General features: G+C 45.8%; 2 protein-coding genes across 16 annotated transcripts in view; one reads left to right on the plus strand and one right to left on the minus strand.

Moving 5' to 3' along the window:
* The window catches only part of unm_hu7910 (un-named hu7910), a 42,262-nt gene extending 38,183 nt beyond the window's left edge, over nucleotides 1–4,079 (plus strand). For all 15 annotated transcript variants that reach the window (XM_030348603.1, XM_030348588.1, XM_030348593.1 and 12 more), the window contains 3 exons: nucleotides 974–1,065; nucleotides 2,004–2,137; nucleotides 2,796–4,079. In XM_030348603.1, coding sequence (XP_030204463.1) covers nucleotides 974–1,065; nucleotides 2,004–2,137; nucleotides 2,796–2,946 — 377 coding nt within the window. In that variant the 3' untranslated portion in view covers nucleotides 2,947–4,079. The remainder of the gene's footprint in view (nucleotides 1–973; nucleotides 1,066–2,003; nucleotides 2,138–2,795) is intronic.
* Nucleotides 4,080–5,549: 1,470 nt separating this feature from the next.
* Nucleotides 5,550–14,358, minus strand: LOC115537024 (clavesin-1). The gene is made up of 8 exons (XM_030348618.1): nucleotides 13,981–14,358; nucleotides 11,755–12,770; nucleotides 11,136–11,306; nucleotides 10,535–10,653; nucleotides 10,191–10,365; nucleotides 9,552–9,662; nucleotides 8,963–9,189; nucleotides 5,550–8,159 (listed from the first exon to the last, which is right to left on the minus strand). The coding sequence occupies exons 2-8, from the start codon at nucleotides 11,851–11,853 to the stop codon at nucleotides 8,078–8,080; spliced, it is 984 nt and encodes a 327-aa protein (XP_030204478.1). The 5' UTR covers nucleotides 11,854–12,770; nucleotides 13,981–14,358; the 3' UTR covers nucleotides 5,550–8,077.
* Nucleotides 14,359–14,858: the final 500 nt, after the last annotated feature.

Genomic DNA, 14,858 nt, shown 5'->3' on the forward strand with positions numbered 1-14,858 from the left:
AGCACGCACACACAAACCCACGCACATGCACATTCAGACACAAGCACACACACACACACACACACACACACACACACACACACACACACACACACACACACACACACACACACACACACACACACACACACATTCAGACACACACACACACGTTCGCACACAAGCACACGCACTTTCAGAGTCACACATACACGCACATTCAGACCCACATACACGCACTCACTCAGATGCACACACAAGCATGCACATTCAGACACACACACACACACGCACATTAGGACAAACACGCACACACAGAATCAGACACACACACACTCACGCACTCAGACACACACACAAACACAAACACTCACACGCACATGCAGACACACACTCAGATGCTAACACACAAAGACACGCGCACACACTCAGACTCTCTCTATCTCACTCTCTCTCTCACTTTCAATCTCAGTCTCACTCTTACTCTCTCACACACACACACACACACCAAACACGCACACGCATTCAGACACACACGCACTCATTCAGATACACACACACACACACCAAACACGCACACGCATTCAGACACACACACACACATTCAGAAACACAGAAACACACACTCACGCACATTCAGATACACACACACACAAACACATTCGCACACCCACACATTCAGACGTACACGTACACAGTCACTCACAGGGGACAAACATTCACACACACATGCAGACTCACACGCATGCAAACACACAAAGACACACACACACTCAGAGGCACACACCCATTCTGTTATTTTCCTCCTATCATCTCACTCACTCACTCACTCACTCACTCACTCACTCACTCACACACTTAAAACCCTTCACAATGGCTGGACCAACGAAGGTCGACATAAATACGTAAACAGTCGACCTATCCAATGATACGCATACACACACATGTTGCACGAGTGTGTGTTTCTGTATCAATGTAAGGAGAGTGTGTGCAGGGAGGAAGGCTGGAGACGCATGCCGCAGTGTCCCCAAAACCTGCTCCTTGTTGGAGCGATTCCCTGAAGCTACGAACTGCAAGAGAGGACAGGTACACACACACACACACACACATATACACACTCACTGCACAAAATAAACTGTAATACACTGTAAATACTGTCCAAACTGTTAAAGACTAAAAAGTCCTCCAAACTTATAAGAATTAGGCTAGTTATTTGAGTAGTAAACATACAAAAGCATACAACAAACTGAATAATCCGAGGCCTCAGATGGGAGTTCGCCCCACTTCTCTCTATTAGCTTCGCAAGGAGAAGTCCAATGCATTGGCAAAAGCAAGGACTTCTTTTACAGTGGCACAGGTCTCAGTAATGCTGAGAACAGCTCTGCTCCACACATGATGTGTGATGGAAAAATTCATATGTTGCTTCCCCTGCATCATGTTATCTCCGTCTCCTATTCATTGCACTGTCTAGCCACCCTACCTGTTTCTAGCGTTATATAACGTTATATAGCGATGACCTTTGTGCCTGGGGTCATTTAAGTACATTATTTGATTTGATCATTGACAATTGCAGTGTGGGGAGACGTAACAGTGACTTCTCAGTTTGATCCTTTTACCCTTAACCGACATACCTTCAGATCGCTGATGTTCTGGACCTGCATGTAAGTGCACAGGGCACCGGCAAACCCAATTCTTCCCGTTCGGCAATTAACCTTGTTGCGTTTATTTTAGGCAACTCACTTCTGTTCTGACCGTTACCCATATTAGAGTGTTTTGTTAAATAGTGGGTGGATCGCCCACTCTCCCGGAGTCCCGCTCGAGCCCCACCGTCTCCTCTCTGTAACCTGCAGGGATGATCAGTCACTCGACGTGTGGCTCGGAGGTCCTCGAGGAGAGCAGCGATTCCACTTCTGACACTAAGTGTGTGGTGGGAATTTAGACCACGTCAATCATTTCTGTCAAACTGCTTGTGCGCGTGTGTGTGTGTGTGTTTGTGCGTGTGTGTGTGTGTGTGGTGGGTGCAGATCAAGTTCTCGGTGATGCAGCCTGGGACCCACGTGTGGCCCCACACCGGGCCCACCAACTGCAGGCTGAGGATGCACCTGGGGCTAGTGGTCCCTGAGAAGGGCTGCAGGATCCGCTGCACCAACCAGACCAGGTACCGTGTTCCTCTCTCCTCCACTCTCATCTCTTCATCTCTCATCCTCTCTCATCTCCTCATCTCTCTTCATCTTCTCTCACCTGAACTTCCCCTCTCTCATCTCCTCTCTCCTCATCTCCTCTATCGTCTTCTCCTTCTCTCTTCATCTCCTCTCTCCTCATTTCCTCGTATCCTCCTCTCTTCATCTCCTCTTTCCTCCTCTCTGCCGCTCTCTTCCTCTCTTCATCTCCTCACTCCTCATCTCCTCCTCTCTCTTCTTTCTCGTCATCTCCTCTCTCTTCATCTCCTCTCTCCTCGTCTCCTCCTCTCACCTTATCTCCTCCTCCTTTCTCATCTTCTTCCACTCTTTTTCTTTCCTGTTTTTTCCACTTCTTCTTTTGTGCTCCTTTCAGCTCCTCCCGCTGTCCGCCCGTGCCCTCTCCTCTATCTGCACTCTTCTGTACGTCACACACCCTGACCTCCTTTCCTTTCTGCTTCCTCCTGTCCTTTCTTTCCTTCATGGTCTCATCCTCCGCTCATTCACTGTCCCCTTTCCTATTCCCTCCTCTCCCTTGTCCAACTCCAGCTGATCGTCTCCTCCATCCAGCCGTATTGTCACTCCCTCCATATTAACAGCCTCTCTCTCCCCCTCTCCCTCCCCCTATCTCCGTCCCAGGGAATGGGAAGAGGGCAAGGTGCTTATCTTTGACGACTCCTTTGAGCACGAGGTGTGGCAGGAGGCTGCCAGCTACCGCCTGATCCTCATCGTGGACGTGTGGCACCCGGCCCTCAGCGCCCATCAGCGCCAGACCCTGTCCCCCATCTAGACCGGGTCAGGAGGCCAGAGCCTTTCCCCCATCTGAGACATCTTGTTCTGTTGCCTCCTGGAAAAACAGACAGACAAACCACGTTGTGCCAAGTCTGGCAGATATAGACACCAAGCGACGGAGTGCCAACCTGAGTCTGGAGTGATGAGTGGGCCGATACACTGACCAGCCCCTCCACATTGACTTTAATATTATTATTTTGCTATGAATGACTAATTGAATGTGTTTTCAACAGAGACGTTATACACTTGCCTTAGGAAACGTCCCAAGCCTCATGCTTGTGTTTTTCACCTGGTGGATGCACCTGTCCTCGTTAAGCCTTGTTAAGCCTTGTTAGCCCTGTCTTAATCCTCAACCAATGAATACTCTGGTTCTGGCTGTGAGCAGCAGAACTCGTGCTCTCCCCCCTGGCTCAGAAGTCTGGCCAGTGTTTTCAGTTTGCAGAGGGGATTGTGTCTTTCAGTGTGTGGATGAACACTGTGATATTTGAATGAAAGTATACGTTCACCTGTGAGCATTCAGAAAAACTGACAAACAATATCATATACCATTTGTACTTGCCAGACCAATATAAATCACACAATGGATCATTGCTCTTATGATACTGTTATGAAAATTTTTAAAGCTAAATGTAAGAAGTAAATGTTAGAAGTAAGATGGGGCGTCAGGCAATCCTCTAGGGAATTGGCTAGAATGAAGCTACAGCCCAGTGTGACAACACATCCCTGACTACGCTAAACTCAACGGCTGGTTTAGGACAGACCTGATCAGTGGCTCAATGGCTGTCTTGTGGAGTTCTGTGTGGCCTGCTGTAGGAGTATTCACTGTATATTGCAGCGTTGAAGTGAATCCTCATTGTTTGTTTGATAGCATGCACAGAAACAGGAATAACTACATCTTCGTCAGATAGATAAAGAATCAAATATGTAACAAAATCAACAAAAAAACTAAATCTTTCTACAATTTTATTTTTTTAACAAAAATATAATATTTTTGTATGCTGATGAAGTACATTTTGTAAATTCAAAAGAAGGTCCATTTCTCTCTACTGCTCTTTGTAGTTTTTTTTAACACGCCTCCACATCCTACAATTGCTGAATAAAACGAATAGGTAACTCGCTTCTTGGAATGTCTATGTTGTATTTGGTTAATAATTTTAAATATGTTTGTTAGTGCATGCCTGTTTGGTCGAGTTTAATACATGTCTGCTTCTTTGCTTCTGCCCACTGTAGTCATTAGTATATTACTGTAGGTCTGTAGTCATTAGCTTCCTACTGTAGGTCTCTCCTATAGTCATTAGAATCCTTATGTAGGTCTCTCCTGTAGTCATCAGTATCGTACTGTAGGTCTGTAATCCTTAGTATTCTACTGTAGGTTTCTCCTGTAGCATTACGAGGTATCTTTATTATCCCGAGGGGCAATTTGATGCACAGCCAGCATTGAAAAAGAAACAGCAAACACATAACGTATAAGACAAGTAACACAAAACAGATCACACTTGTTACATGTGATCATTGTCCAGACTGATTAGTATCCTACTGTTGGTCTCTCCTGTAGTCATAAGTATCCTACTGTTGGTCTCTCCTGTATTCATAAGTATCCTACTGTAGGTCTCTCCAGTAGTCATTCGTATCCTACTGTAGGTCTCTTCAGTTATGTTCATCATGACATCAAAACTGGTTTAGAGAATTGTGAGGTCCAGCCTAAGAGCTCTAGTGAGAGGCTGAAGACCACTGCTGACTGACCACTTCTGATTGACTGACCACGGCTGACTGACCACTGCTGACTGACCACTTCTGATTGACTGACCACTGCTGATTGACTGACCACGGCTGACTGACCACTGCTGACTGACCACTGCTGACTGACCATGGCTGACTGACCACTGCTGACTGACCACTGCTGACTGACTGACCACTGCTGACTGACTGACCACTGCTGACTGACTGACCACTGCTGACTGACCACTGCTGACTGACTGACCACTGCTGACTGACCACTGCTGACTGACTGACCACTGCTGACTGACCACTGCTGACTGACTGACCACTGCTGACTGACCGACCACTGCGGACTGTGACCACTGCTGACTGACTGACCACTGCTGTCTGACCGCTGCTGTCTGACCACTGCTGACTGACTGCTGCTGACTCAGCGCTGTTGACTGACTGCTGCTGACTCACCGCTGTTGACTGACTGCTGCTAAATGACTGCTGCTGACCGACCACTGTCATACGTTCACACAGTACTGCATTATGTGACTCCACCACATATATATCATGTCCACTTGTAATGGAAAATGTGTGAATCATTTATTGAAGGAAATTAAAATGTGTTTTATTTAACTACTGGGAATGTGTCATACATGTGTTGGAAAGTCAGGACACATGATGGAAAGTCAGGACACGTGTTGGAAAGTCAGGACACATGTTGGAAAGTCCCTCCTGCAGGTTCGACCATTTGAGTCTCGTCCTCTTTGAAAGCTCGGTCGGTTTAGACCACATACTGGTTTGCCAAATCCACAAGCAGTTGACCTTATTGCGTTGTTTCTATTGAACCTGTACCCTGGAGACAAATACACAGCTAGTAATCAGGCCTTGTCATAAGGTTTTGTCTTTTTTTATTGAAGTCTTTAATTTTGTCCTGGAGATATTAAATAGCACATAATTTGAATACTATATACTGCATTTCAAAAATACATCATGTCTGACACAAGTGCAGGTACACAGTGCTGGAATAACACAGAGATTGGTGTAAATGTTTACTTCTATACATTCATTGAAAGAAAATACATTACAGTCGTGTGGAGATCTGATCACTGGTCAGTGTAGCCCTAAGGAGGGTCTACACTGCACAAAACCAAGGTGGACCGCAGCTGGTCAATCTGATCGCTCTAAAGAGCCGCCAGGTTGGTATGTAGGTTACTCTCAGTGAAATCACATATACAATAGAGACAACGTCAATGGTTTCCAATGGTTAATTGGGACGCTGGTCTTTTTTAGCTTGGTTCCCTGTAGATTTTCTAAAGCAGGCTTACAGAGAGTTATTTAAAATTTTAATAGCTCGTCCTGTTCAATCTGAATTAACAAAAGGAACAAACCTCAGCAATCCTCCATTTTGTGCAGTGTAGCAATAATAATAACAGGTCATATTAACAATATACAATCATAAATAAAATACTTTCATTTCCAAGTGGTAGATTGGCATTCTGAGTCCGGTTCTTAATATGTAGGGCTTTCAGCTAAATACACTGCAACACAAGAGACTTGAAGCCATATTCCACTTTGGTAGAATATCTGATCAATTGTTCATGCTGCTGCAATAACAAAAAAGATAACTTAAAAGAAACACTGCCTAGTAAAATTGATATACTTCTCTTGTAAATCACACAGCAGTGATCATTACTGTTTGTAGGTGAGATATAAAATAAATAACATTCAAAGTACAAAAAAAGAAAAAAAAATATTCTACCAAAGTAAAGTATCTCTAAATATTCAACCTTTTGATACTGACATTTATTTGTCGGCATGTTTAAGTTAGAAGATACATCATTGGATACAGAGCCATAACTGTGATGCATTCTTCCTGTTACCGTTAGCATTAGCCTCACAAAAACATTTCTCTACACTGACATGAAGCTAGTTTTAGAACAGACCAACTATACTTATTGCTCAGAAAACTCTCTCATCGCACTAGTTTTCCTGTTATGTCCTGCTTGGATTTCTGTGATCATGTGATGTCTGAGTCTGAGCCGGTACCCCCATTCTGGGGGAACTGGTGGTGTCAGGGAGGACTAGGTGTCCTCTCACTAGCTCTTTCAGAGGAACCCATCATGTGGGAGATATGAGACTTGTTCAGCTGGAAACGGACAGTGGTTTGTACCAACTGGCACATAAAAGTGCTGCTTTAGACGCATGTTGTTGGTTGAAAGGAAGTATGGGGCAGTGGATCTGTTTTTTGCCTTTTGAACAACTTCCTGCTTCGGATGAGATTAAATCGATTTAAATTGATTCGATTTTTAAACACATCAACTGTGTGTGTGTGTGTGTGTGTGTGTGTGTGTGTGTGTGTGTGTGTGTGTGTGTGTGTGTGTGTGTGTGTGTGTGTGTGTGTGTGTGTGTGTGTGTGTGTGTGTGTGTGTGTGTGTGTGTGTGAGAGACCGTGTGACCTTTTCATTCAAACCAAAGACTTTGATCATGCCAAAAATTGCCATCTGTTCTCCAGAGAGAGAGCTCTGATGACCTTCCACACACGGCTTGGCTATGGAACATCATTTCTAAGATTGGATTTTTAATACGAAGCAAGATTGGAAAAGGGATGGAGTACCACTCCAAGATATTGAAGCTATATTGGCGGGCCTGGTCAGCCCAGTGAAGGCTCTCAACAAACCAAGTCAATCACCAGCCAAGGGCAGTTTGTCTGTCCTGGTCGGCTGTTTGGTTGATAGGTAAAGGTTCTAGGTTCCAACCCCCAATTTGAATCCCCTTGAGCAAGAGGCGTGACCTCTACCTTCTCATAAATCACTTGTATGGGAATTCAATTTGAAGGTTCCACTAAAAGAGAACATAATTTAATAACCAATCAGGAAGCAAATAAAGCCAGCTCTTTAACACACTAAAACAGGATGTGTCTTTTGTCTTGTGCATATTTTGTGGAGAATTCACACACACATATCTTGGACAGAGCAATAATACACACATGAAAACAATGCAATGTCTTTTACATGCTGTATCGAATCATAACACAAAAGTGTGACACAAATACGGTGGTTTTGGGTGACTAGAGTTGTGTGTTCAATTGATAATAAATAAATAAATAATATACACCCTTACATTATTGACTTGTGAACACCAAGGGACAAAGTTTTATGAGTGTGTGTTGAGAATGGCAGAGCTATCCGAGAGGGGTGTTGTGTGTGTTTCTGAGTGTATGCTCGCTGTATGTGCATGTGTTCACACAATCACTGAAGCTGCTTGGCAATTGTTGGCAAATCAATGCTTGACTGTGACTGTTCAAGTCCAGAGTTTATAACGACGCAAACGTGAATCCCATAGTGTGTGTGTGTGTGTGCGTGCGTGTGTGCGTGCGTGCGTGTGTGTGTTTGTATTGAGTATTTTTGTGAGTGGGTCTCTCAGTCTAGAGCCAGTAGCGGCTGTGTACTGGTTTCTCTGTCTGTGTGTCTCAAGGTTCCTGGTTCCACTGCAGACTGAGACCTGAAGCAGAGAAGAAGAGGGAAAATACATCTTGTTCAGGCGTTCACATTGGACACCTCCTTTTTCTTTCCTACGTCCTCTCTCTCTCTCTCTTTATATAATATATATTCTATTGTAATCTATTGTATCTGCTCCATTTATTCTGCCACCTGGTGTCAGTACAGGGCCTCTGATGGGGGGGTCGATGAGGGGGTGTGTGCGTAATTGGCTGTCAGACTGATCAATAAGGAGGGGGGGGGGGGGCTGCCTGGTAACTACAACCCACACTCTGTGACTGACTGAGCCATCAGCGAGGTGGAGCCGGGACTTTGGTCTGTGAGGTGATCACACACACACATGCACACACACACACACACACACACACACACACACACACAACACACACACACGCATACACAGATGCACGCATGCACGCAAACGCATACACATGCATACACATGCACACAAACATGCGCCCATACACACACATGCACCAGTCTCGCCATAGTTTCGCGACACAAGCTACACACAGAACTCTGTTAGCAAGACTCAACTTCACCCACGCCATAACACACAAACACCACCACACACACACACACACACCATCACACACACACAACCCAACACACACACCATCAAACACACACACACAAACACACACACACATACACACACACACTAACACACACACACACACACACACACATCATCACAAACACACACACACATACACACACAGACAAACACACACACACACACACACACACATACACACACACACATACAAAAACACAAAAACACACACACCCTATCCCTCCTCCCACCTCTTCATCATCTCCTTGTCCCCCCCTGCCCCTCCGCAGCTCTCCCTGACGTGCAGGGCGTCGTAGGTCAATGTATACTCGGTCTCGTCGTTGTAGTCAGGCCCAAGCAGCGTGCGTGCCCAGATCCCCATGTCGTAGGGCGGCAGGGTGCCCCCGAACTCGGAGGGCAGACACTCGGGCTGGATGAGCTGGTGCAGAGAGTTGAGGTTGTTGCCGTGCAGGAAGATCTGTGGTGAAGAAGAGCAGAGAAGGGCTTCCTGAATGTTCCACACAGGAATGAGAAGGACGCCAAACAGCAAGGGAAATGTGATGTGATGGCTGGAGTGTCCCCTATCCCCCCATGGTAGATACAGGAGGATGGTTTGAGACGGTTTACTGTAGGCCATCCTGTATACATTTGAAATAACCCGTCCATGTGTGTCTGGGTTTAAAGAGAAAAAATCCCCAAAAAAGAATAGCGAAGAGGAAAACAGAAGAGAAGGGCAGAGAAGAGCAGAGAAGGGCAGAGAAGAGCAGAGAAGAGCAGAGAAGAGAAGAGAAGAGAGTTGAGCAGATCCTCCGAGAAGAGAGAGAGAGACATTAGTCTTACTCTTTTCCTGGTCTTGTCTTTGAGGAAAGGTTTGATGATGGTGTACATGGCATGGATGTACCAGGGCTGGTTCACAAAATGGATGCCCCCAAAGCGCGCTGGAAAACTGTCCTGCAGAGATCACAGAGGGAGAGAAGAATAAGAGATTGATAACATTGTGACATTATTATATTTAAATGTCAAATGCAAAGACAGAACTCAATGCAATACACCTCCAATTATCCATCGCAAAAGATAAGATATTGTTGAGACATCGTTATTTTTCCGGCAAGCTTATTAAATGGAAACAGTCTATTTACCAACTAGCTCAGTATGTTCATGACCAGGGGATTGGTACAGCGGATACATTCTGTAATACGTTACGCTGTTGAGATTCTATTGGCCGTCCCTTGAAGCAAAATCGCCAATGCATCAAAACTAACTTTTCATTGAAGTCGTAATTTTACCCAGAGGTGACCCAGATATTGTTCTGAGACCTAAAGGGGAGCTAGATTTTACCTGGAGGCCTTCGATTGCCAACTTCAAGAGGTCGTCCTTGATGTTACCTGGAGGCCATTGATGGCCAGCTTCAGGAGGTTGTTTTAGATGTTACCTGGAGGCCTTCAATGGCCAGCCTCAGGACATTGTTCTAGATGTTACCTGGAGGCCTTCGATGGCCAGCTTCAGGATGTTTGGCGTGAGCTTGGAGGCCTGCTTGAAGGAGAAGTTGCTCCAGTCGATGATGAGGATAAAGCCGTTGATTTGGAGCTCCGGGTTCTCGATCAGTACCTCTAGGGAGAGCAGGATGGCTCGTAAGATGTCTGTGAAGGAGTTCCTGAGCCGGGGAAAGGGGAGAGAGATGGAGCACCGGAAGAGACGGAGAATGGTGGAAGTCAGGGTCAGGGTTGGTGAGGAAAAGAGACAGGAGAATGGGTGAGAAGAAGAATGTGATGTGGAAGTGAGAAAGTGTGAGTATGTGTGTGTGTGTTTGTGGCTGGTCCTACCTGCCCTGGTCCCAGTTAGAGGCGAACAGGATGAGTATTTTGCGGCCTTGTTGGTCTGGGGTCTCCAGGACCCCCGGGAACCCGTCCATCAGTGCCCGTTTGATACCTGGGTCATCCACCTGACACACACAAACACACACACACATACACACACACATTTAGGTATCCTGTTACTGCACAGTTATACACACATAAGTACATGTGATTACCCTTTGGTTAACATACACATAAAGAGACACTAACACATCCAGCCACTGTGATGCATATACACAGTACAGTCACACACACATACACACAAACATACACACACAGAAACACACTCGTACATTTAACATTTAAAACACATCACAAGCACAGTAATACAGTAAAGATATGTCCATATGCCTTTGTGTTTGAAAGGTATGAACGAGAAGTAAAAAATAGACAAAAAAATGATACACACACACACACACACACACAGACATTCACTAAATATGTCAAAAACCCACACACAGTTATGCTCACACATATGACAGTATATATATAGTGTAAGTGCACACCGCTACATTGCTCTGTAGACCGAGTCGTCTGACACATAACTGTACCCAGTGGACCCACAGACCTTGAAGCTCTGAAACATGTCCAGGTTCTGCTGGCGGAACTGGAAGTATTGGGCCAGCAGTCGGAACGTCTCGGCCTGGTCGAACTTCCTGGCTCGCAGGAAGCGCAGGATGAAGTCGTCGTCGGTCCGCAGGAAGCCGATGTCCGGCCGGGTCACGATCATATCTCGTACCTAGGGTCCCGACATACTCAGTACACAGGGTGGGCCCAGGGGAGAATACTTCCAGGGCTATGGGTTCAACTCCTCCCATGCTTACAATATAGGTTCCCATGAGATGGTTGGATCCTCTGGCTAAAAGCATATCCCAAAGCGGCAAAGAGCAAAGCTACAGACGTAATGGAGCTCTGTCTTGAGGTCACCCCAATTAAAACCAACAATGCTCCCTCTGCGTAATATCCATGCTACCTGCTTAGATATGAGTCAGGAGATACATGGTGACGGGTCCGGTGGTAAGGTATACTATGCTAGGCTACGCTATAATCACAAGCTATCAAATCAATGGGTCACTCTTAGAATTTGTCAGAGAATCCAATGGAAACCTAGCTAGCTACTGAGTTAGCTGTGAATCTGATGGAGTCTGATGGAGATTGAATGGAAGGCATCATGGTGTGTCCTGTACCTGCTGGATGTCCTGGTGCAGCATGTCCGGGTTCTCGTTCAGCTCTAGGCGGGCCTTCTCCGTGGTCTCAGGACTCAGACCCGCGTGCAGGTGGCTCATCTTGGAACGTGGTTCTGGTCCACTTCGGAGCCACTGTCTGAAGTCTGTGGCTGGATCCAGTGAGGAATCCCCTCTTCGATAGAGACAATGCAGTTCCACTGTTCCTTCCCCCTTTATTGGATTGAATCCTCAGAATGGTTTCCAAAGTGATACTGGTTTATTTCCCCTCCGTCTCGATGCTCCAGTGGTTCCTTGTTTTTGTCTTAGCTGAGTGCACCTTGCCTCTAATCAGACGCCCTCCGTTCAGTCGACAAACATTCCTGCTTGCTGTCCCGTGAACCCATTGTACTTCTACATCACGGTAGGATGGAGAAACCCTTTGAGAACGGGATCCTGGTTTGATGTCGAGCTCCTCGTGGGCCAGTGGAAAAAGCAAGGAGATAATGTCAGAACCCTTTTCCTTGCAGAGCAAAGAGGTGGCTACAGAGAGACCACCATAGGAACTGAGTCTTTCGGGGGTTTTGTTGGCTAGAACAGAACTCTGGCTCTGCAGGTATCGGTTTTAACTATTTTCTCTGCATCTCCACATTCTTACAAGGAAACATTATTAATCGCTATCTTCTTGTACATTCCACGTTTCCAGGGAAGCTCCAGGTCTTCTCTAGGTGGTTGATTGGTATGGTGTTTCTCAAATGTGGATGAAAAGGAAGTAGATGAAGGTATAAAAGATACAGGAGGAACAATACCATCAATATTAATATCCTGCTCCTTTGACTGAATTTAAATAAGCTGTGGCAGTATCCTTCTGCTCCTCATGACAGTTCCTCCACTGGTTTGAAGTCAGATGAATCTAGGATTTACATTCTGGGTTGGCGTTGGTAACTACTGCGTTGGTTAAGCCCTCTTGTATCCCATCCCTTTGTCCAAGGTCAGAGGTCATCTAAGGCAATACTTTCCAAAGTGGTGGTCCTCTCAGCCTGGGAGGAGAAAAGGATTGGAGAGAGAGAGAGAGAGAGAGAGAGAGAGAGAGAGAGAGAGAGAGAGAGAGAGAGAGAGAGAGAGAGAGAGAGAGGGATGAGGAGAGGAGAGAGAAGAAAGTACAGGAGAGGAGAAAATTGGAGGGAGGAGAGGACGGAACAGAACAGAGATTAATTAATAATTGGTATTTCAGACCAAACACAAGTTTGGGATGATATTAAAACCAATTTGAGAAGCCACCAAACAGATGACTTCAAAGAAAACAGCAGAGCATGTGCAGGAAGTGCAGATGGTCTTGATGTCTCGACCTATAGCTCTATGATATGGTGCGGGCTCAGCCATGGACAACTGTGGCAATGAGCTTGATCCCTGGAGTCATTGAACAGTGAGCCAAATACTTTTCTGATTCCACAGCTAACATTGACATGCCCTCCTGAAAGGCACTTGATGCGTGCTCCGATTGAGTCGTTAGTTGGATAGAAGGGGTAACACCAGGTTAGAGAGAGGAGCTTAATGCTGCATGATGGAACTATTTGGTGCAGTTTATCACCATTTGGATCACTATAGCAGATAGAATATGAATAAGAATAGTGCTATGACTTAATGTCCATGTTGTCGGTATTGTGTGTATTTGTTCAGAGATGTTTGAGAGCACCTTGTGACGGTTAAAGAGCCTGACATCATTAAGAGGACCTCCAACAGGAGGCTTTAACCTGCTCCACCTTCATGCCCCGAAGGTAACGCGCATCATCAAATCCTACCACCTTTTCATTTATCCTTCTACCCTATCAAGTTTGATCTTCGTCTTTTATTACGTGAGCAATGAGCAGACCTATTTTGTCGGGTCAGCATGCTGTAGCAGAGGACCGAGGCTCCCTGCAGGATGGACGCTCTCCCTTTCTTCAGCTCGTCTTAGTAGACAGGGAACCCAACATGGACGTGTTTTATGGTGGTGCGTTCATCCCCCCCGTCCCCCCGTCCCCATCTGGCGTTCAGATTACTAATGCGTCAGATGACGCCCAGCGACCCACCGTCTGTCCACCGGTCGATGCAAACACTGACCCACTAACACCCGTTATAACCCGCAGAAGGTCTGCTGGCGGTCCTGGGAGATGGACCGGGGTCCTGTGAAATGGACCGGGGGTCCTGTGAGGTGGACCGGTGGTCCTGTGAGACGGTCCGGTGATCCTGTGGAGACCAGCTACTCACCCGGTGCTACAGCCCGTCTCGATGCTGGTGAAATAAGAGCCGTGGATTGACGCGCCGGCCTGACGGGCCGCAGACGGTGGTGCTGATGCTGCTAGGGACGGGGGTGGCCATCGGTATCCGGCGGACTCACATACACATCCCCGACACACGATAAAGGAGCAAATAAATAGCCCTTTGTCCAAGAGCGAAAATAATGGCACCAAATCAAAGTATCCTCGAGCCCTGCTTTGCCCTCAGTCCGACGGGATGGGAAAATACTATGCTTTATGCTCGTGACAACGGACGTCGGTCTCCTCCACAAAGATGCTCCATCCGTCTGTGACAACTGACGGTTTGCGCGTTCACGCGGCACCGAGATGGAGCTGTACTGAGGAGAGCATATTATTATCATCAGGGGAAGGCATTTTCTTATAGCGAAAGGCAATTTGTAGGTTATATATACATACCAATATATATATATATATATATATATATATATATATATATATATATATATATATATATATATATATATGTATATATATATATATATACACACAAATGTATCTCTCTCTCTCTCTCTCTCTCTCTCTCTCTCTCTCTCTCTCTCTCACACTATAAATATATACCTATCTATATAAATACATACAGCTGCAGTTTAGGTTGTCAGATATTGTGTGTGTGTGTGTGAGTGTGTGTGTGTGTGTGTGTGTGTGTGTGTGTGTGTGTGTGTGTGTGTGTGTGTGTGTGTGTGTGTGTGTGTGTGTGTGTGTGTATGGGGGGAAGAGGATGTTACATTTGTTACATTTTTTATAATTGAAAAAGATCAGTATTTTTCCCATGTTAACGTGAATATCTGAAAAATTAACAAAGGTCTAATGATTAATTCAATCGGCCAT

Source organism: Gadus morhua, chromosome 23 (genome assembly GCF_902167405.1).
Source record: "Gadus morhua chromosome 23, gadMor3.0, whole genome shotgun sequence".
Lineage (NCBI taxonomy): Eukaryota > Metazoa > Chordata > Actinopteri > Gadiformes > Gadidae > Gadus > Gadus morhua.

What these genes read in the sequence shown, in the direction of transcription:
- LOC115537024 (XM_030348618.1), bottom strand. Translation starts at nt 11,853, where the DNA reads ATGAGCCACCTGCACGCGGGTCTGAGTCCTGAGACCACGGAGAAGGCC. An exon ending in TCTAACTGGGACCAGGGCAG is followed by an intron (nt 10,366 to 10,534) that starts GTAGGACCAGCC and finishes TCCCCGGCTCAG; the next exon opens with GAACTCCTTCACAGACATCT. An exon ending in TGGCCATCGAAGGCCTCCAG is followed by an intron (nt 9,663 to 10,190) that starts GTAACATCTAGA and finishes TGATCTCTGCAG; the next exon opens with GACAGTTTTCCAGCGCGCTT.